The sequence below is a fragment of the Camellia sinensis genome, chromosome 6 (assembly GCF_055761805.1).
Source record: "Camellia sinensis isolate YWXY chromosome 6, ASM5576180v1, whole genome shotgun sequence".
In the NCBI taxonomy this organism is placed as follows: domain Eukaryota; kingdom Viridiplantae; phylum Streptophyta; class Magnoliopsida; order Ericales; family Theaceae; genus Camellia; species Camellia sinensis.
Genome location: NC_138966.1, coordinates 186,826,201 through 186,848,652, shown reverse-complemented (window position 1 = coordinate 186,848,652; position 22,452 = coordinate 186,826,201). Strand labels below are relative to the sequence as shown.

The window sequence follows — 22,452 nt, the reverse complement described above, 5'->3', positions numbered from 1 at the left end:
ATATGTAAACATACAAATCATATTTACATACTCACATTTGTCGAACCTGTTATAGAAAATCGCAAGTAGGAACGCTAAAAATCGGCGAGCTCACGGCATAGCTCATACCACAGGGCGTACTACTTTCTCTCAGATACGGCATGAGGTTTACATTTTATTGTTTTATTTTTGTATATAAATAAACATTGTACATTTACAAATTATTTACATTCTAATTTTCATATTTCTAAAAAAATGCAGATGACCAGTAAGGGGGAGTCTACTGATAAGATGAATGTTTGGCTTATGACACGTAGAGTAGATGACCCAGAGGTTATTCAGACCTTGGTAGTTTCCAAACACCTTTGATTGTATTTAAAGTTTATTTTTTGTGTGTCAACCATCTTAATTTGGCATATACTTGTATGTCTTATTCAATACAGGATGAGTTTAATCGTCAACTCTCTATGCTACCTGAGGATGGTCGGACTTTGGAGGCTAGGAATGCCATTTTCCATGAGTTGATAGGTCATGACGGACATAGATATTGTCGCACATACGGGAGAATTGTGCCTCGGAGAGCGGTATATAAAGATGGTGCTGGGCCATCACAATCAACACCCCAGCCATCGACTATTGATCAGATCACGCAGAAGGTTCGTGCAGAGCTAAGGGATGAGTTAAGGGAGGAGCTGTGAGCAAAGTTCTCTACACATTTACAGCAGATGAGAGCTGAGATGATGGCCTTAGTGTCACAGGGGGCAAGTGTGGATCCCAACAGACAGGTTCGATATAAATTAAATTGTTTGATAGTTCAATTTTCACACAAGATTATGTATAAAATTCGAATATGATTACCACATTATGTATTGAATATCATAGGTTCCTGATGCATCGAGTGGCCACCAAGCATTTAGGGAATCTGCAGAAGACGAGAATCCATATACACCACCACCAGAAGATCAGGTATAAAATGTATCTTTGCATTCTAAGCTAAAATATATCTTTGCATAATTTTGAGTTAACGCCCCAAAATCACCAAACGGCGTCGGTTTAGCACAAAAATTGGCACACACGACCGCCTAGGCACGAGAGACTTGTGGGAGAAGACGGGGCTCGAATCGGGTTCCCGGTTTGGGAGTTAGAGCCGGATTTCACTTTAGGCAAACTAGTTCCTTAAGAAACTTGAATTCGAGAAGTTAACGCCCCAAAATCACCAAACGGCGTCGGTTTAGAACGAAACTTGGCATACACGACCGCCTAGGCACAAGAGACTTGTGGGAGAAGACAGGGCTCGAATCGGGTTCCCGGTTTGGGAGTTAGAGCCGGATTTCACTTTAGGCAAACTAGTTCCTTAAGAAACTTGAATTCGAAGAGTTAACGCCCCAAAATCACCAAACGGCGTCGGTTTAGCACGAAACTTGGCACACACGACCGCCTAGGCACGAGAGACTTGTGGGAGAAGACGGGGCTCGAATCGGGTTCCTGGTTTGGGAGTTTGAGCCGGATTTCACTAAACTATCTTTCTAATTATATGGTAGTTAATTTTTTATATTTTTCTGTAATTAAAATATTACCACCATTATATTGTTATTAATTATTTTTATTTTTTTTTTCCAGATATTTCCTGAGTAGCAGTTTGCTTCGCGTGGAATGTGGGCGCGTAAAGATTATGACCAACTTCTGTTTTTGTAACTCATGAATGAATCAAGACAAAAACTTTTGGTTTTGATTTTGATTTATGTTATTTAAATTTGTGACCAACATTATGTATGTATTATGTGACCAACATTAGGAATTTTTATCATTTGCCAACTTTTGTTTATGTATGGATTTATATTATTATGTCATTTTTTGATTTTTTTTAAGCTATTTTTCATTTGCCAACATTAGTTATTTTATTTATGTATTTATATTATTATATCATTTACAAACATTACAGGTTATTTTTATATTTTAAATAATTGTAAAACAGGAATTTTTTTTTTGTAATTTTTTTTGAGACGGCAGAACACCCCGTCGCAAAAAAAAAAAAAAAAAAAAAAAAAAAAAGCTGTGCCAGGCTTTTTTGCGACGGCAGCCATACCGTCGCAAAAGGTGTTGAATTTATTTGAGAAACAAGGCTTTAGCGACGGTGAAATTGCCGTCGCCAATAGTCATAAATGCCACATTTTTTGCGGCGGCATTTTTTGCGACGGAATTTTGCTGTCGGCAAAATCTTATTAGCGACGGAAAGCTTGTGCTGTCGCAAAAAACCCAGATCTTCATCCACTATCGGCGACAGATATTTGCCGTCGCAAAAAAGAACTATTCCCGTCGCAAAAACAATGGTGCCGTCGCTAAAGATCTTTTGCAACCCCCCATGTTGCGACCCCCACTTGCCGTCGCAAAAAAAAAATTTACCGTCGCAAATAGCTTTTGAGACGGCGTTTGGATTATTTGCGACGGCGTTTTGCCGTCGCAAAAAACAATTTTTTTTTGTAGTGCCTTATCCTTATGATGTATTTGGTTAGGAGATTTGGGAAGAGATTTAGAAAGAAAAAAGAAAAAAATATGTGAAATTAAATGAAATATAAATTTATTTTATTTACATTTCACCTACTTTTTCCCTTTCTCTTTCTAAATCTTTTTTCCAAATCTCTCAACCAAATATACAATGTTAAAGTCTGAGAACTTGTTATGATCCATATTCAAAACCAGAGAATTAATTAGTGTGTTTGGTTTTAATTTTTTGAAAATTGAGTTTTTTGTTTTTCGTATTTTTTTGTTTGTTTTTAGTGAATATTTTTTTATAATTTTAAGCAATTTTTTTACTTTTTTACATACACCTTACTTAAATGTATTTAAATAGTAAAATATTTGTAAAAAAAATATTTTAAAAAATTAATAAATTCATAAAAATATATTGAATTTTTGATTTTTTTATTTATATTTTTGGTATTTAATGAATTTTTTTTTAAAAATTCATAAATATTATACAGTGTTTTTATGTTATATGTGTTTAAAAATTAAAAAAAAAAATTACTTAAAATATTTAAAAAATTTAGTGAAAATAAAAAAAAAAATATGAAAAACGAAGAAGTAAATTTTTTAAAAAAGTTATGTGGCTTTATTCCTATGAATCCAAATACCCCCACAAAACCCTAATTTGGAACCATTGCCACATCCATTCATGTAACCAAACAACACTCCCCTTCTTCAAAATTATGATTAAAGGGTTGCTTGGGATGATCTAAATAAGTGCATTTTTTATTTTTTTATGAAAAGATGTGCAGAAAAGTGGAGAAGTGATGTGATGAAAAAAAGATAAAAAGATAAAAAGATGAATTATTTAGGGGATGCCAAACCACCCCTAAGATTAGAAGCTCGCCAAATGTGTTTGGAGAAAATACAGTGGAAACAAAGATAAGGCTAAGTTTGAGAACTTGTAAAAAAGTTAAAAAAATCAAAAAGTTATTCAAAAAGTTAAAAAGTTAACACTATTCACCAAAAGTCAACAATTACGACTGCACAACTCTCAGTTCGAATTTTTCCCTACAAATCAATTTTTACAATTTTTTATTATACATTTTTTCATAAAAAGTCAAAAAGTTAACCCAAACATTCATATTTTCAACCTCAATTTTTTAGTCTAAAAAGACAAAAAGTGCACTTATTTAGAACACTCCAAACAACAAATCATATTCATTTCACTTTTTCTTTCAAAAAAATCAAAAATAAAAAAAAAATTTCTTAAACAAAACTAATTTAGTGAAGTTAAATTAACTAAAAAATTAAAAAGTTATGTGAAAATAATTCTTTCCAAACAAATAATTTTAACTTTGACCATCAGAGTTGGTTCCTGTCGGTCGTTCAACTGCTTTGATTGCTCATTCCTGGTTATGATTTTCTATGATTGCTCATTCACACACTTTAATTAGGGACATAATAGAGACCCTCCAATTACTACTCCCATTATTCTCACACGGGTGATTTGAGGAGTAGGAAAAAATAAATAAATATGTAACTAATGAGAGAGAGAGGGTTAAAGGGGGTGGGAGAAAAGGGAGCATGAAACATTTTTGCTTTAATTAATGGGGGAATTGTTGATCAGTGATGATTAGAAAAATTATTTACAAAAAAATATAAAAATGGAAAATTTATTTATAAATCTCATCTTGAAAAATGATGATTCATTTAGTTTTAATATATTTTTTTTTTATAAACTAAATAGTCTCATTGATTTTGAAAATGTAGATTTAATATATTATTTAGAAATTAAATTTCCGATTATATCCTTATTTCTATTATGTTTCATTTTTATTTTATTTTATTTTTGTGTGTGTGCGCCTGCGCACGCGCTAGAAAGGTAAAATACACAACTTATGGAAATTAAATTTGGGATGAAGTTTTATATGAGAATTTTATATATATATATATATATATATATACGGAATGACTTGAAATATGAGATTTTTCAAATATTTCAAAATGAGTACAAAAATGATTTGAAATATGTGATTCTTTAAATATTTCAAAACGATGTGAGATTCTTTAAACATTTCAAAAAAAGTACAAAAACTTTTTAATAAGTTTTGGGCAAATGTATAATTTTAAACTATAACACTCTAATGTAGCACTCCAATATAACACTCTAAAAAAATTCCTTAGGCCATGTTTGTTTGGACGAATTGAATGTTGGATTAGCATTCTTATGACTAATAATCATATGACTACGAATCCCTTTAGATTGTGTATTCTATCCTATGGTTTGATTAAGTTATGATTATGAGGGATTAACAAAATATTATCCATTCCAATGTTTATATAAGAGGATAGGACATGACAGAACATGGGGCATCTAATATATTGACCATAATACCCCTATTATAATTATTATAAAATTTTGCACTAGCATATGTTATAATTTTTAAAATGCAAATATCCCTATTGTTGCTTCACATCCATTTCGATTCATTTGAACAAAATTTAACCCATTTTTTTAATAGAAAAAATCAAAAATCATTCAACTATAAAATTTATATATACATAAGCAACCATTAAAAAAAATACACTGCTATTTTAATCATCTAACCATTCATTGCCCAAATTCAAAAAAATATTTATTTGAACAAAATTTAACCCCCATTTTTTTTAATGAAAAAATCAAAAATCATTCAACTATAAAATTTATATATACACAAGCAACCATTAAAAAATATGTACTGTTATTTTAATCATTCATTGCCCAAATTCAAAAAAAGTATTCATTTGAACAAAATTTAACTATTTTTTTTTTAATAGAAAACATCAAAAATTTAACTATAAAATTAATATACATAAACAACCATTACAAAATATGAACCGCTATTTTAATCATCCAAACCATTCACTGTCCAAATTCAAAAAGACACTAATTTTTTTTTTTAAAAAATTAACTCTTTTTTTTGAACAAAAAAATATCAAAAATCATTCAATTATGAAATATAGCTATTTAGAAAAATAATGATATCAGAAAATATAAAAAACGGAGCAAATATATTTATGAGAAGATGCATACAAAACACCAATTGTAGACCTGTTGAATTAAAAGTCTATGGTTGTAATTAATGATTACTACCATTCATAATTGTTATAAATAATAATATTATTGTTCTTAGATCATCTCCAGTAGAGAATATGCCAATATCATGTTTTCAGTTGCATGTTGAAATTGTTTTGGATTTTTTTTTCAAATATTTAAAAATTTTATTATTTTTTAAAAATATTTACAAATTTAAAAAATATTTTATGGATTTTTTTTTAAATATTTAAATGAGGGAAAAAATGAAATCTATTAGTTATGATTTCCTAAGACAACAATAGCACAAGATTGCAATTGTAGTGATATTTCTTCTTTGAAAATCAGCACTAGTTCTAGAAAGACAGAGAAGGTAGAGACGAAACTCTGTAAAATTAAATCTCTTCAAATATATATATATAGTCAAGGTAAATTGGGTCATTTGATGAGTTAGTCCAGACTTTGGCTTAATCTCCCAATTTATATCTTAACCTTCTTTGTGGGATTGAATAGTCCATCATATATGAGATACCATATTCGAATGGATTATTAGTCCATACTTCAATTTTTTAACCAAATATCGGATTAATAATTTTATTGGACTACTAGTCCAATCTCAAGCATATATCCGCCCAAACAAATATTGCCTTAGTGTACTATTCCCAAATGCAACACTCCAATATAACATACAAAAAAAATTCTTTAGCTTACTTTTTCCAAATGTAATATTCCATAAAAAGATATGAGATTTTTCAAACTATTTCCAAAGGGGTACAAAAATTCCTTAGTAAGTTTTGGACAAATATATAATTTCAAACTGTGAGTGTTACGTTTAAGAAAAGTACACTAAGGAGTTTTTTAGTATTTTTTATGTGTTATATTGGAGTGTTACGTTTGATATTACACTGATTGGAGTGTTACGTTTAGGAAAAGTATAATAATGAGGGTTTTTTTTGTGTTACATTGGAGTTTTACGTTTCAAAAAAGTACACTAAGAAATTTTTTTGTATATTACATTGGAATGTTATAATACGAATTGTCCAAATGTGTAATTTCATATTTGGAGAAATCCACTATTATCTTTAAAATATTAAACTCACAAGTATAAGAGACTATTCTTTTGTGTAATTTTTATTTTAATAGGACTTTTGAATTTATTGGTACTTCACCCAAAAAAAAAAAATTATTAATATTTATCATATTTTTATAAAAAACCTTCTCATCTCCAGTGATCAATAATTCCCCTTAATTAATTCATTGACGTATAGTCAATTCAAAAATAACAAGAACATAGAGGGCATTTCTGGAACTCAATATATTTTCTTTCCCGCCATTTCCCTTCATGTATTCACAACAGCCTCAATAACAGATATAACCGCCTCACAGTCTCCTCTGTCAAGACCTCTCTCAGCAGCAAAACCTCTCTCTCTCTCTCTCTCTCTCTCTCTCTCCATCATGAACTGCCACAATCCGATCCACCATTTTCCTGCTATCATCATCACTCCCCTCTTCGCCTCCATGCTCGCCCTCGCCTCCACTTCGCCGCCACCAGAAGCCGCCAGAGATTGCTCCGGCGCGGTGGTTGCGTTCTCGCCGTGCCTTCCCTTCATCTCGTCTCCGCCGAACAACGTCTCGTCCTCGCTCTCCTCTCAGTGCTGCGATATCTTCAATTCGCTTTTCGACAACCGCGGTGCCGACTGCCTCTGCTACTTTGTGCGGCAGCCTCTGATCCTCGGCTTCCCTCTCAACTCGACGAGACTTCTTTCTCTCTCTTCTCGTTGTCCTCTGACAAATTCTGGATCAAATACGAATGGCTCTCTCGAATCTCTCTGTTCAGGTTCGTTCGTCAGTTCTTGAATGTTGATCTCTTAATGAATTGAATTTGTGTTTCTCTGAATTTCTACTTCATTTCAATTTCTGGTTAATTTGCGCCGATCTTCGCAATACAGTGAAATTCAAGCCACAGTGATATGTATATATCGATTTCATCGTTATAATATTTTAAGTGCCTTGAAATATAGTTCGATTTCTAGTGTTAATTCACACTTCCATCCAAATTTAATTTCCATTTATGATTCCAGTCTACAAACTGATGCTTTTCAATTTTTTTTTTTTTTTTTTTTTTTTTTTGGATTTTATTATCAATTGAAAGCATATTTTTAACGACAGTTCAAGTGATTGATAGATTTATTTTTCCAATTTTTGTTGTCAGGATCGTCACCACTGCCTCCTCTGCAACGCATAACAGGTACTTGTGATGATCTTTTCATTCCTCATAATTCTTGATTCTCCTACAATTTTCTTTCTTACTTCTATTTTTGGGAGTTAGTTTTTTCAGTTCAATTTATTTTTGGTTTTTAGTTAAATTTTAAAAAAATTGTGTCAATTTTATTATTTTTTTAGATTGTCTAGACTAAATGATTCTAACAATTAGAAATAATTATTTTTCTTTTTCAATCTACAATCAAATAAACTTGACTCAATTGAAACACTTTAAAACAATTTAAATATTACAAACCAAAATAACATAAATAACATACTTTGAAGAATAAAAATATAATTAACCCTAAAAATAATATAGGGATGTCTATGTGATTAGAGATTGCAAACAACATAAAGAGCTAATAGCAGATCATAGAAACTGACTTTAAATTACCATAAGATTAACATGAGAATGAGATAATGCTTATTGCATAGCTAGTAGATGTGACTCAACCATTTATTTAGTTTGTTGTTTAAGGCTCAAAATAAAATAAAAACTCAAAAAAAAATTATTGCTGGAAGTCTTATTTTTTAAGATAAAATCTCATTTTGATATTAAAATTTTAATGTTTAACCGAAAATCTAAAAAAATCTTGACCTGCTAATGTTGACTAGCCACCCACCCCATAACGCAACTAAATTTGCAAATAGTGATGGAAATGTAAACCACAGGACAGCTCACACAAGCTGAGTAAATATGATCTGTCTAAAGATGTCAAGACATTTCTTCCACTGTTTTGCAGGTTCTATTAATTCTCCACCTCCTCCTGTTGATGCTTCTGCAACACAAAACCCGTCAACCGCAATACCAAGCTCACCGCTTGAGTCTGCCAAATATTCACCTGCAGCAAAACAGATTTACTGCAGCGACTGGCTTTCTCTTGGACTGGTTATTTTACTTGTTCCCATCTTCACCAACCTTCACTGCCACACCCATCACTGATCCTCACCAAACAGATCCATACTCATTTGTAATTTTGCCTTTCATGAAGCAAATTACTGTAATGACACTGACATTCGCTCCCCTGTTGTGTTTTCTCTGAGAAAATTCACCTGATTTTGAGACTGGCAGGTTCTTTATTTGTTCATCTAACCATGATGTGGTTATAAGAATTTGTCAACAGTTCAAGAAAGCAATCCATAGAGCAATGATTTTGGAAACAGAAACCATTTTCTTCTAGCTTTTGATAACACCAACCAATCATTGTATGCCAAACACTAACAGGGCAAAGCAAAGCATATATGAATGTTTTTCTGCTTCTGCGACATAAATACTGATCTATAATGTTTCACAAAAATCAGAATCACAGTGGGAAAAATTCGCAGATTGCTTTCATATAACAAGACTCGGAAGAAGAAAATGTGTTGCCTGTTGCTTCCACAAGAAAGTTACCAACAAAGTTTACTTCCAACCATCCGACCACTCAGTTTCATCAAAAACAGGTTCATTGAACTCTTCGGCCTGATGGGTCTGTTCCTCGCATTCAACTTCATCAGATGGCTGAGGGTTCTCTTCTTCATAGCCCAAGTTGTTCTCTTCCGCGGGGCACTCCTGAGGTGAATTTTGCCTTTCAGGGAGAGGACAACCTTGATAGGAGCCATTATCCACACAACGCCATAAGAACATATTCCAGTATAAATCCTGCCAAATGCAGCGGCTAAATATCAGTAATCTAAACGACTAAAGCCCAGTCGCAGTGGGTCAGAGACTTCCAATGATTTGAAGCTCCATAAGAAACAAATTATGAAATACATATTATGAAGGTAACTTATATTATGAATACTGTATGGTTCCTGCAGTGTCATTACAAAGAGTTCACCATGTCAAATAACATTTTAGACCGCAAAGAGACAAATGAAATGCTGATCAGAGAGAGCGAGAAATGAAACATTTGGTGTTACAAAATTCTAACTAGGGAAAGAAATGTACTATATAGTTAGTCCTACATTTAGACACACCATTTTCTACTGCCTACACACAATTGTAATGGGACCTGCATCATCACTATAGAAGCAGGCGGTAGAAAATAGTGTCTCTAATCTTAGTTAATTTGACAAGTTCGGGATTACCTTGCCAATGATGTGTGGGTTCCCAATAACAATCAGCAAAGACCTGGCACGGGTAATGGCAACATTGAACCTTCTGGGATTGCTCAAAAATCCCAAGCAATGGAATCTGTCAAACTCGTTGTGCTTCACCGTTGATCGGACAGTAGATATAATGATTACTTGCCTTTCTTGTCCTTGAAATTGCTCGACACTGCCAACCTTAATGCCAGAGCAACCCAAACTTTCAAGGGTATTACTCAATTTGAGTACTTGTTGCCGATAAGGTGTTATGACTCCAATATCTTCCCCATTCAACCCCTTTTTTTCCGTCAGTTTTGTGATGATCTCAACAACCTTGCTTGCCTCAAATCGATTAAACCATGATGGATTATTCCCTTCCCGCTCGTCATAGCCTTGGATACCAATGAAAAGGAGAGGAAATTCCATGTTAGGAAGGAGGTCCACCCAAGTCACAGAGGAATCAGAATCATCTTTGAATGCGATTAATTCTCCGTTATAAAACAATTGTGAAGGAAGATACAGAATTTCCGGGTGACATCGGTAATTCCGAACCAGCTTCGTGACGTAATTTTCATTCCCAGGATCATACAACTCGCATTCAAACAGCCTTGACAAGTACGACTTTCCCAACCCATAAGTCTCGGCATCTTTGGAGTGAATTACAGGACCTAGTTGCATTGGGTCTCCAGCAAGAACAACCACTGTCCCCCTTCGACAAAGTTGGGATACAGGAATCATGGTATCAGGCTCCGAAGCTTGGCCCGCCTCGTCCAAGAAAATGTGAGAAAAGTGGCCTCGCCTTACGCCTTCTGCATAAAGAAGAGCAGCACTCATGTATGTCGATATGACAATTTTGTAACGTATTAGCTTCTTGAGTGGAGGACATGTGAAGGCTGACTCTTCAAAGAAACAAAAGCAGTGAAAATCAGACTTAATATCTTCAATAGATCGAGAAGGTGCATTGAGCCTAAGAATATCTCTCTCTTCAACCGCAACAACCTTCTCACAAAGCAGTTTCTCGAGTATAAGATCGGCTGCACTATTCGAAGGTGCACAGACAAGAACCTGGGCATCATTTCGCTCTGTATAGAGCTGAAGGATTGCTCCTACGAGTGTCACGGTCTTGCCTGTACCTGGAGGCCCATGGATCACATAAGGCGGCCCTTCTTTGCAACCAAGTATCATCCTAATCGCATGGTTCTGCTCCTCATTGAAAACAGAAGACATTGGGGGCAGTCGAGGAGGTCTAATCAGTCTCTTTCTAGTTGATTCACTTGGGAAGAGAAACTCTGTTTCTAAACCTTTAGAAGCTTCAACGGCCTGATATAATCTTCTCATGTTTATTCGATTATAGGTGAACTGTACATTATAGGGTTTCCCAGCTTTGTGATGAAAGTGAAATTCTTCATCAAACTTCAAATGTACTTCTTCAGCCTCAACACGGTAGATATAACCCTGTGCAAGACACATACAAAGAGTAATCTTTCAATATACTTCAAATTCTAAACTAGTACAAAAATATATACACAATACAAATGGGTAAAAGAAGGAAAAGAATTATAGATCTACCATTTTATTTAATACATTTTTACCCATGCGAAGGTGCTTTGTCATTAGTGGACTACTCAATTTAAGGCCCTTTATTTGCCTGCCTAGTAACAGATATGGAAATCAGGAAACCTTCTATTGTATATAGTTTCCAAATCATACGTTAGTTCATGTATCCAATTCTATAGTTCTGTTGTATGTACTATATTCATATCATGGGTGACATGACAATATAAATTATAACTAGAGAAAAAATTCGAAAAGGGTGGAAACAATGAATCAAAAATGTAATATTCACAAACCAAACCAAACCAAGCCATAAGTCCCATAAAAAATGTAACACTCAACAAAGATGACAAATTCAGAGTCAAATATTCATTCTTGAGATCTAAAATCAAAAAGGGTTTTGTTAAACGAGTGCCCAAGGGCCTTTGTTAATAAGCTTAAAATAGTGGTACATTGAGTATGTGCCATAAAGAATGTATAATCATTTTAAGTTTTGGTACAAATACCCTTAGGGCACTCGTTACCAAGATCCTACAAAAACAATTAGGGCATTAATTAATATATTTCCTGAAGTATGACTATCATTCCTATGTAGAAGACTAAAGCAAAAAAGTAAACATAAACCATGTAGACTATATACCCCATTGATTTATCATCATGGCTTGAAGCAGGTGTAAAAGATCAACTCTATGATATTTTTACTACGTCTTACCATAACAGAGGATTGAGCAAAAAAGAGCAAATGGTTAGGAACACCAAGATGCAAAAAGGATTAGTAATGGAAATTCCATCGGATCAAATTGGCCCAAGTTGTACATTCGTTAGCCCATGCTAAAGTTTAAGCCAATTTCTGCCAATATCCATGTTTCATTACATTGATCGATCAAGTGCAAACAAAACTACATGTTAGAATAAAATTTGTGCATTCCAATGATTCACTTAAAAGAGAGAATATAAAAGCCTAAATTCTGTATATAGTTATATAGTATTTACTTTCCAGTAAGATAATGTTAGATTTTTGCTTTCCTGAGTTACATATTTGAAGTTCTCACAATGTACCCTAAAATAATATTCTGTGTAGCTTCAAAATTTTTGAGAAAGGTGTACAAAGAAAGTCCAACACGGGGGATACATAAAAATGGCATCAGATTCTACATACTATAGCTAGCAGGTGATTTGTATACGATGCAGGAAAGGGCAAAAAGGAAAGGAGAAGCAAAAGTGCATGTTACCTTTACACTTCAATGTACCTTTAAATGATGTTATAATCATCGTCACTAGACTCGCTACCATATGTTTAAAATAGCTTTTGTTGAAAATGTTCAAAGTGAGATATATTGTAGGTCTTGTGAATGGCATGAGATTGTAAAATAACTGATGTATTATTATTGATGTATTGATGTGTAAATTACAGATGGTGAGGTACTCATTATATAGGAGATGATTGGGAAGTAGGTGAGTGTGTGTGGTAGGTGAGTTGAGTGGAGGTGGTAGGTGATGATATATTTTAACAGCCCCCCGCAAACTCAAGGAGGATAGAAACTAACCAACTTGAGTTTGGAGAGAGGAGCAAAACAAGAAAATACATAAAAATAATAAAAAAAAAAAAAAAAAAAAGATAGAAGACACTGTATGGTCGTGTCAGACCGGTGGTGAAGACACTGTATGGTGGTGTCATAACGTGGTAGAGGACACTGTATGGGGGTGTCATAACGTGGTAGAGGACAGTGTATGATGGTGTCATAACGGTGTAGAGGACACTGGATGGCGGTGTCATAACGGTGTAGAGGACACTGTATGGTGGTGTCATAACGTTGTAGAGGACACTGTATGGTTGTGGCAGACCGTTGTAGCAGATAAAGTCTGGACAGTTGACGAGGTCACACCGGACTGATGGAGATGCTAACCGGAATCAATGTCGGGACAGTTTATGGGGTCATGTCGGACCGTTGAAAAAGCTAACCGGAATCAAATGTCGGGACAGTTTATAGGGTCATGTCGGACCGTTGGAGATGCTAACCGGAATCAAATGTCGGGACAGTTTATGGGGTCATGTCGGACCGTTGAAAAAGCTAACCAGAATCAAATGTCGGGACAGTTTATAGGGTCATGTCGGACCGTTGAAAATGCTAACCGGAATCAAATGTCGGGACAGTTTATAGGGTCATGTCGGACCGTTGGAAAAAGCTGCACCCTCAAAAGGTGTGCCCAATCTGTCAAAAGGCGTGCCATTAAAAGGCGTGCCCATTTTATCAAAAGGTGTACCGGACATGATGGCGAGGCACGTGGGCGCCTTGGCTTGCGTGCCCGTTTGTCGGCTGGTGGCAAGAGGCGCGCGATACGCGTGGCTGCCTCGGCTATTTAATCAAGACGGAGGCTGAGGCAAAAGGCTGAGACAAAAAAACTTCGAAAATCCTTTGAAAAAACTCTTCCGTTTCTGAGAGAAAGACTCTGTAACACTTGCCCAGAAAATGGCTTCATCGTCTTCCCGCGGGCTGCTCACCCTCTTTCCCGACCTCAACGAGTCAACGAGAGAGAGAACTGGTGCAGTGGCACTGGAAACCCAACCAAGCGCCCCGGAGTTTGCTCCGTTGAACTTTCCGATGCGGTCGGTGGAGCAAAGAATGGCAGAGCAGTCGGATGTGGAGGCCAATCAGTATACTCTGAAGGCATGTGTGGAAAGCATGACGGCGGTCACAAACTTGTCGAACCGGCTGCAGAGTAGGACAAATGAGGTGCAGCATTTAAACTCCCAGCTGGCTCTGCTCCAACGCATGTATAAGGATGCGCGAGCAGAGATAAGCGTGCTAAGGGCAGAAAACAAGGAGCTGAAGCGGAAGGCCACCGTGATGTTCCGATTTGGAGGTCCTCCATATGCTGCAGTGGAGGAGTATGGGGGAGTGATCATGCCCAGTGGAGTGGGAAACACGGAGGCGACACCGGCAAGGGCCGCCCAGGATGGAGGCAAGAAGAAGAGACCGGCGGCAGAGTAGAAAAATCCCGCCTGTGGATGTGTGTTGTTGAATGTTGTTTTTTTTTTTTTTTTTTTTTTTTTTTTTTTTTTTGTGGTGTAAAATGGTGATCGGGGTGAGCCCCGACATGAATAAAATAAGGTCGTCTTCTTCCTCTGTGTTGTTTTTTTTGTTTTGTTTGGTGGAAAAGGAAATAAAAGAAAGAGTGGAAATATCAGAAGGCGTGGGAATCGGAGAGCGAATAAATGGGATATAAAAAAAATAAAAATAAAAAAAATAGACAAAAAAGTAGTGGATTGAAATAGTAAATAATAAAATAAAAAGAGAAAGTGTACTGTCGGTGTTGGTTTTGTAGAAGAATAATAAGAATAAGAAGAGAAAGTGAGGTGTGCTTGAGTGTTTTGGGTGCAAAGAATAAGAAGAAGAATAAAAAGAAGAATAATAAAAAAAAGGTAGGAATGGGGGAATAAAATAAAAGAAAAGGATGATGGGGGCAAACTTGCGGTGGCTTGGTAAAAGATGGAGGAAAACAAAGATAAAAAAAAAGGAAAAGAAAGGGGAGTGGGGGACAGGAGGGCATGGATGATGTTGGGGTAATATAATAATAGTAATAAAAAAATAAAAGGTTAAACCATCAAGGAGTGAAACAGGGAGAGAAGGTAGAGAGAGAAACATTGATCAGCAATGGGTTCGTTGTCAGCACAGTGCGGTGAAAGCTCCGGGTGCCTATAAGCACTGCAAACCGTGTTCGGGTTCGTCGAATCACAACCAGAAAAGGAACGGTGCTGATGCGGAGGCGGCGTCGGTGTCGGAGAGGATTCAGCGCTCTTACCGAAGAACTGGGAGCTCTAGCCCGACGCCGAGGCTGTGGGGGAAGGAAATGGAGACGAGGCTGAAGGGGCTTGCGAGCGGCGAAGCCACGCCGGCTTCTGGTAGTGGCCGAACCAAGTCGGTAGTGTTCATGGAGGAAGATGAACCTAAGGAATGGGTTGCGCAGGTGGAGCCTGGTGTTCGTATCACTGTTGTTTCTCTACCGCAGGGTGGGAATGATCTGAAGCGGATTCGATTCAGTCGTGAGGAAACAAAGAAAGAAGATTTTCTGGTATGTGTTGAAAAAAAAAAAAAACTCCAGCGGGCAGCGAAGGCAAGGTTGCCGGCCGGCTGCCCGCCGGAAAAAAAGGGTATAGGCCTAAATCTTATGGCTCTGATACCATGTAAAATAACTGATGTATTATTATTGATGTATTGATGTGTAAATTACAGATGGTGAGGTACTCATTATATAGGAGAGGATTGGGAAGTAGGTGAGTGTGTGTGGTAGGTGAGTTGAGTGGAGGTGGTAGGTGATGATATATTTTAACAGAGATTACACCTACTTTGCATTTAGTTGAGGATACATGTTGACAATACACATTGATTTACCTTTGTATCACATACTGCAAGATACAGACAACTACGCAACCACATGAAGATCTTAAGCTGAAAATTGAACTTTTCAGAAATGGTTTTCTTTTGTAAAACCAAGGAATCTAGCGTAGTAAAAGGTAAAAAAAGTATAACATGTAATTGTGCTAGAATCACCTAGCAACCAAACTTAGCTACATATTTCCTTGGAAGGGCCATAAGTACAACATACTAGATATATGTATTGCCATACATACAATAATATCAATTTAAGTTCGATACAAAATAGGTCATATTTTTAGAAACACTATAGTAACATGCTTTGAAAATGATGGTTCCTGATTCAGATTGTATCATCTGATCCCAACACACACAAAAAATAATAATAATAAAAAGAAGTCCTGCACAAATAGGAATGGACCTGATAGGGACGAGTTCTGTCATTTGCATCTTCAGAGGCAAGCTTAGCATATATAAAATCTCCACACACAAGTGAAGGCCGTTTCTCAGCTAGTCCTGGGACCTCAAGGGTCAAAAATGGTCCCTTCTTCCCAAAAACGATGCACTCCATGTCATAACCCCTCATGTCTTCCTGATTCAACAAAACACCCGTATTAGTGCAACCCCCCCCCCCCCCCCCCCCCAACAAAAAAAAAAAAACAACAACAACAACACATATCCTTAATTTTATTCTTTCCTTGAAAAAACAAAAAGTTACCTCCATTTTGATTTCTTCCATGTTCAACAGAGTAGTGAAGTAATTGCAATAATTTTCTTTTTTCAAACCTTCTGTGATACCAGTAGGGATATCTTTATTCTCGACCAATTTTCGGATATCCTTTGGGATCGGATATGAAGGCAAGCAAAATCTGGGCCCTCGGGTTGAAGCCTTTGCAGGACGTGCACCCGGAACATATGCATCCACAGCGTATGCATCTACAACCAACGGTTTCTTTTTCCTATCTCTACGGTATGGCTTGTTTGAAGCCAAAGACTTGGAGATTTTATCTTCTGCCAAAAGAAGGACCACCCGTTCAATTCTGTCGTCCCCTACATCAAAATGCACTGCCGTTGTGTGCAAGCCAACTCCCTTAGGTTTGCAAGATAGCCAAACAGTTAAAGTTTGACCAGGCTGTAACACTCTGTCATCCAAGCAAAAGTACTCTAGGAATTCTCGGATGTACTCCATGTCTGAAGTTGGTGATGGAGGTTCCATCAGAGAAATGGTGAATGAGTCCTTTGGATTTGAGTCATAGATATCAACCTTCCAGAGTTCAACCGGTTCCATGGTGGTGTTCCTAATGGTGATCAGATCACTAGCGGTTTCTCCAACCGATATAGATTGAGGTTTTCCATTTACAACAGGGAATGGAACAGATACTACTATTGGACCCTCTTCATCTGGGTTGTAACTACACACTGATTTATCATCATCGTAATCAATGAACCCAATTTCTCCTCTGTCTGGGATCGAAGAGAACTCATCCCAATTCCCGCAAATCGTACTCATATCACCAAATTGTTTTTATCAAATGCACAACACAATCTGCGAGTTTCAATTAACACATAAAGAGTAAATCCCCATTCTGTCATATGCAAGACAAATCATATGCATTGCACATTGCTGCTACAAAGTATGCAACTACAAGAAACCCAATCCACAACCCAATACCCAATGGAACAACTACATTGTCATCAAAATGACATTACTAACAATAGGATCAACCAATATAAGAACGCTACTAACAAACATAACAAACCAATCACAAAACAATTGTTTGACTGTATATGTAATCCATAAGCACAATAATCAATATATATGTGTATATATGAGTTCTAATCGAAAATTTGTAACTGACCATGTTATCATAATTCATAAGAAATGGGATTTAATTAAGGAGTGCCCTAAGGGCATTTATTAACAAGCTTGAAATAATTGTACATTATTTATAAGTGTACATGTCATAAAGAATGTACGACCGCTTTGTTAATCAATGCCGGGCACTCGTTAACAATACCCTAAGAAATAACACAAAGCATCGATGTTACATAGTAGATAATGCAACGAACCCAATTTATTACTGAAACCTCCCTTGAATTTTGTTGGCAGGACACACACAGAGACACACAAACAAAAGCCAAAAGGGCAAGTATAAGATCAAGATCAACATCAACACTGGTTTTTACAGTAAACCCACAATCCGAAACAAATCAAAAACAAACCATAGTTCAAAGAAACAAAAAGATCATCAGATTCATAAACAAAAAAAACCCACAAAACCTCTCTAAGAACACACCCACACACACACCCAAATGTACAGATTGAGAGAAACCCACCTCGATCGGAGCTCGAATGCTTGAATTTCTAGGAAGAGAGTGAAGAGGGCACTATGCAGATGGACATAAAAGCAAGAGAAACCCAGCCAATCACAGCCAGTGTCTGTGTAAACTAAAAAAAGAAGATGAACAAAGAGATGATGACAACATAACAGCTGGTCTTATATGTAATGCCAAAGTAGATTCCATTGAGATCCCTGTAACGTAATACATTTCAAAACTCTTATATACATATATACATACATACAAATAAATGTATGTACATTGTGAAGGCTTTAGAGAAGAAGACGGAACTAGTCAAAACCCTTCTAGTTAAAACCTTGGATCATTATTCGGTTAATTTATTTTGTTTCGTAAATTTTTTTGATCTATAATTAAGGATTATAACCCACCATTTACGCCCCAATACATAACTCAAATACTAAAGTCCAGTATTGCTGAAGCCTCACGTAACAATAAGAACCAATGACATCAAGACACATGGCAAGAGAATGGCAAGCCACATAAACAGACAAAGATCTGCAAAGTTATTGCCACTGCACATTGCCATTAATGAAACTCCTTACAGCATTTATTGCGATAACCCCTCTCTGTCGGGACAGAACGCCTTCACCATGAACAAGGTGAGGTAGAGCATAGACTTTCGGCCAAAGTGACAGGTCAGAAGGAACAACGAAATGATTACCAGAGGATATAAGCAGACGTCGAAGACAAGAAGAAGGTTAAGCTTTCTAACCCTAATCTATCTCTACATTCCACCTCTTTCTCTCTAACTTGCTCGTCGGAGGGTTCGCTGGGGGACTCCCCGTTCCCCGTTGAACTCTTGTGCAGGTTCCTCTATGGGCTGGATCACTCGGACACCGGTTTGGGAAGCGTGGATCAGTCCGACCCATTCTGTCTGGAATCCGTAGTATCATCAGTTGGCGCCGTCTGTGGGAAAGTTTTTGTTCCGCGCGCCAGTTGTGCTCATTGTTGCCAGAAACCCTCTCCCTATAACACCCTTCTACCACCAGTGAAGGTGGATGGTCACAACTAGATTCATGGCTTCTCACCCCAATGTTGCCGATCATCAAGCCAACCATCCCAATCCAAATAACCCACCACAGTATTTCACCGAGCTCACCAACAGCATTAACCGCCTAGCCGAGCAAAACCAAACCCTGACTAATGCTCTACTCCAAAGAAACCTTCATATGCCTCTTCTACCACCTCCAGATATCTCATCCAACCAAGAATGAGCCCCGAGCCATACTATCCAACAGCTTAATCCACCCAACTTGGAAGGCTTGCAACCCCCTTTCCCAAGTATAAACCTGCCACCCCGAGGCCCACATCCATCGATCCCGGCACCAACCCCCGAAGGAGAGGCCAGCAGCGTCTAGCCCCCGCTGCCTTCCGGTGGTGACAACATTCCTCTCTAGGACGCAGAACTCCGAGCCATGAAGCTCCAACTCCAAGGGGCCATGTAGAACATACAGCATAAACCATCTACCACAGCCAACTCCCCATTTGTTGTCTCCATCAGGGACAAACCTCTACCTCCTAAGTTCAAAATGCCCACGATTGACTCTTTTGACAGTACAACGAACCCAGTCGATCACTTGGAGACCTACAGAACCCTCATGATCCTCCATTCATTCTCCGATGAAATCATGTGTCGGGCTTTCCCCGTGATACTCAAGGGGTCGGCTCAACTCTGGTTTAGTCAACTGCCAGCAGACTCTGTCTCCACTTTTCAGCACCTCAATGACTCCTTTCTCAGCCATTTCATTAGAGCCCAGCGCCAGCGGCGTCCGGCAACCCAGCTCCTCAACATCCGTCAAACTGAGGGGGAGTCGCTGTGCAGCTTTGTCACCCGCTTCAACACCGAAGCCCTGCAGGTGGCAGAAAACGATGACAAGGTCATCCTCACGGCATTCATGGCCGGCCTACGATCATCTGATTTCCTTTTCTCCCTCTCAAAAAACCCCCCGACCTCCATGGCAACCCTTCTTTCCAAAGCCCAAAAATACATGAACGCAGAAGATTCCCTAGCCGCTCGTCAAGACCCTACAGCCAAAAACCCGACCCCAAGAGAGAAGAGAAAGGACTCAGAAACCAGAAACACCCAATACAATAACCAAACGCCTCAGTATACCGACCGACCCCCCCGAGCCGACCGGTCAGCAATAGCCCGACCGCCCGGCCAGTTCGAACGTTACAAATGCATAATTCCCCCATGGAACAAGTCCTCACTCAGATCCAACGAGACTGCCCCCTGAAATGACCCCAACCATCACGGTCTCCTTCCAATCAGCGAGACCAGTCCAAATATTGCCGTTTTCACCAGGACCACGGTCATAATACCGAGGAGTGTGTTAACCTCAAAGATCAGGTCGAGGGCTTGATACGTCAAGGACGTCTAAGTCGGTTCACGAAAACCCGCCCTCAGCAAAGGCAAAGAACTGAACCCATCAGAAACAACCGTTGTGCACTCCTCCCTAGCAACCAGCACAACCTAACCCTGGCCATGATCGCCCTCCACAGCAACCCCGAGCATAAGGTAACCCCGCCCCTCCTGTCGGAGAACTCAGAGTCATAGCCGGCGGGCTTGCTTGTGGAGGCCCATCCCGCTCGGCTCAACGGGCAGAACTCAGAAAAATAAGACAGGGCTCAGACAAAGAAGTTGCCACATTAGACCGCCCTCCCAAACAGCCCAAGCAATGGATGGAGCCTATCACCTTTACAGAAGCCGACTACACAGGCATCTATTACCCCCATGACGACCCCCTCGTCATTTCTGCCCTCTTCTCCAATTACAAAGTTAGATGAGTCCTCGTCAACAATGGCAATTCTTCAGACATCATCTTCCTAAATGCTTTCCGCCAGCTCAAGATCGGGGAGGAAAGCCTGTCTCCTCTCCAAACCCCGTTGGTCGGTTTCACTGGAGACCGGGTGACCTCCATCGACTCCATCGATCTTCCTATCACAATCGGCGAATACCCGCAGCAGACCACAAAGTTACTCACCTTCCTTGTTGTCGACTGCCCCTCTGCTTACAATATCATCCTTGGCTGCACCGCCCTAAATGCCTTCCAAGCTATCACATCCACTTTCCATCTTGTCATCAAGTTCCCCACCGATCTTGGAGTCGGCACAGTGAGGGGAGAGCAGACCGTGGCTAGAGAGTGTTATGTCACCTCACTTAAAGAAGTCAAGCTTAAGGAGGCTATGATCATTGAAAGACTAGACGTCAGAGACGAGAACGAGCTGGTCAGAGGGGAACCAGTGGAAGAGCTCGTCGAGGTCCTCATCGATCCCACCAACCCGGCAAAAACTGCCAAGATCGGCAGCCAACTATCCTCCCAGGCCAAGGCTGACCTCACCGCCTTCCTGATTGAGCACAACGAAGTATTTGCCTGGACCCACTCCGATATGCCAAGTATTGACCCCTCCTTCATCACCCACCGTCTCAGCATTGAGCCCCATTTCCGGCCCATCTGCCAGAAGCAGTGCATCTTTCACCCAGAGCGTAATAACCTTATTGCTTTTGAAGTAGATAAGCTCCTTGAGACACCGTTTATCACAAATGTGGACTACCCCAGATGACTGTCGAATGTGGTTCTGGTTCGTAAAAATAATGGTAAATGGCGACTCTGTATCGACTACTCCGACCTCAACTGAGTTTGCCCCAAAGACAGCTATACCCTTCCTCGCATAGATCTGCCGGTTGACGCCACGGCCGACCATCAAATGCTCAGTTTCATGGATGCCTTCTCTAGATACAACCAAATTCTGATGCACCTGTCTAACCAGGAACACACCTCTTTCATCACCGACTGGGGAACCTACCATTACCATGTGATGCCATTTGGGTTGAAAAATGCAGGAGCCACTTACCAACGGTTGGTCAATGTCGTCTTTCGTCACTAGATAGGCCGGAACGTGGAAGTATATGTCGACGACATGCTAGTCAAGAGCAAGCTCTCCACTAATCATCTAGCCGACCTGCGAGAGACCTTCACCACCCTATGAAAGCATCAAATGAAGCTCAATCCGGAGAAATGCCCATTCGGCGTAGGATCTGGAAAGTTCTTGGGTTTCATGGTCAGTCAGCGGGGCATCGAAGCTAACCCTGAAAAGATCAAGACCTTAATTGAAATGCAGTCACCCAGAACGGTTAAGGAGGTTCAGAGGCTTACTGGCAGAGTTGCCGCCCTCAACCGCTTCATTTCCCACGCAACGGACAAGTGCCTCCCCTTCTTCAAAGTTCTTCGGCAAATTTTTGAGTGGACAGCAGAATCCGAAGAGGCCTTTCAGCAGTTGAAACAGTGCATGGCCAACCCTCCTTACTTT

At 38.6% G+C, this 22,452-nt stretch overlaps 2 protein-coding genes and 1 long non-coding RNA gene across 3 annotated transcripts; 2 read left to right on the top strand and 1 right to left on the bottom strand.

Annotated features, from left to right (window-relative positions):
* The first annotated feature begins 12 nt into the window (after positions 1-12).
* Positions 13-653, top strand: LOC145792489 (uncharacterized). The gene is made up of 3 exons (XR_014331889.1): positions 13-145; positions 241-327; positions 423-653. It is a non-coding gene; the product is annotated as an uncharacterized LOC145792489 (long non-coding RNA).
* A 6,159-nt stretch (positions 654-6,812) lies between these two features.
* On the top strand, positions 6,813-8,789 carry LOC114312632 (Bifunctional inhibitor/lipid-transfer protein/seed storage 2S albumin superfamily protein). The gene is made up of 3 exons (XM_028258894.2): positions 6,813-7,355; positions 7,731-7,766; positions 8,524-8,789. Exons 1-3 carry the CDS (start codon positions 6,974-6,976, stop codon positions 8,721-8,723), a joined length of 618 nt encoding a protein of 205 aa, XP_028114695.1. The 5' UTR covers positions 6,813-6,973; the 3' UTR covers positions 8,724-8,789.
* A 143-nt stretch (positions 8,790-8,932) lies between these two features.
* On the bottom strand, positions 8,933-18,426 carry LOC114312625 (putative RNA helicase SDE3). The gene is made up of 5 exons (XM_028258883.2): positions 18,118-18,426; positions 16,499-17,326; positions 16,202-16,372; positions 9,851-11,305; positions 8,933-9,422 (listed from the first exon to the last, which is right to left on the bottom strand). Exons 2-5 carry the CDS (start codon positions 17,288-17,290, stop codon positions 9,183-9,185), a joined length of 2,658 nt encoding a protein of 885 aa, XP_028114684.2. The 5' UTR covers positions 17,291-17,326; positions 18,118-18,426; the 3' UTR covers positions 8,933-9,182.
* Positions 18,427-22,452: the final 4,026 nt, after the last annotated feature.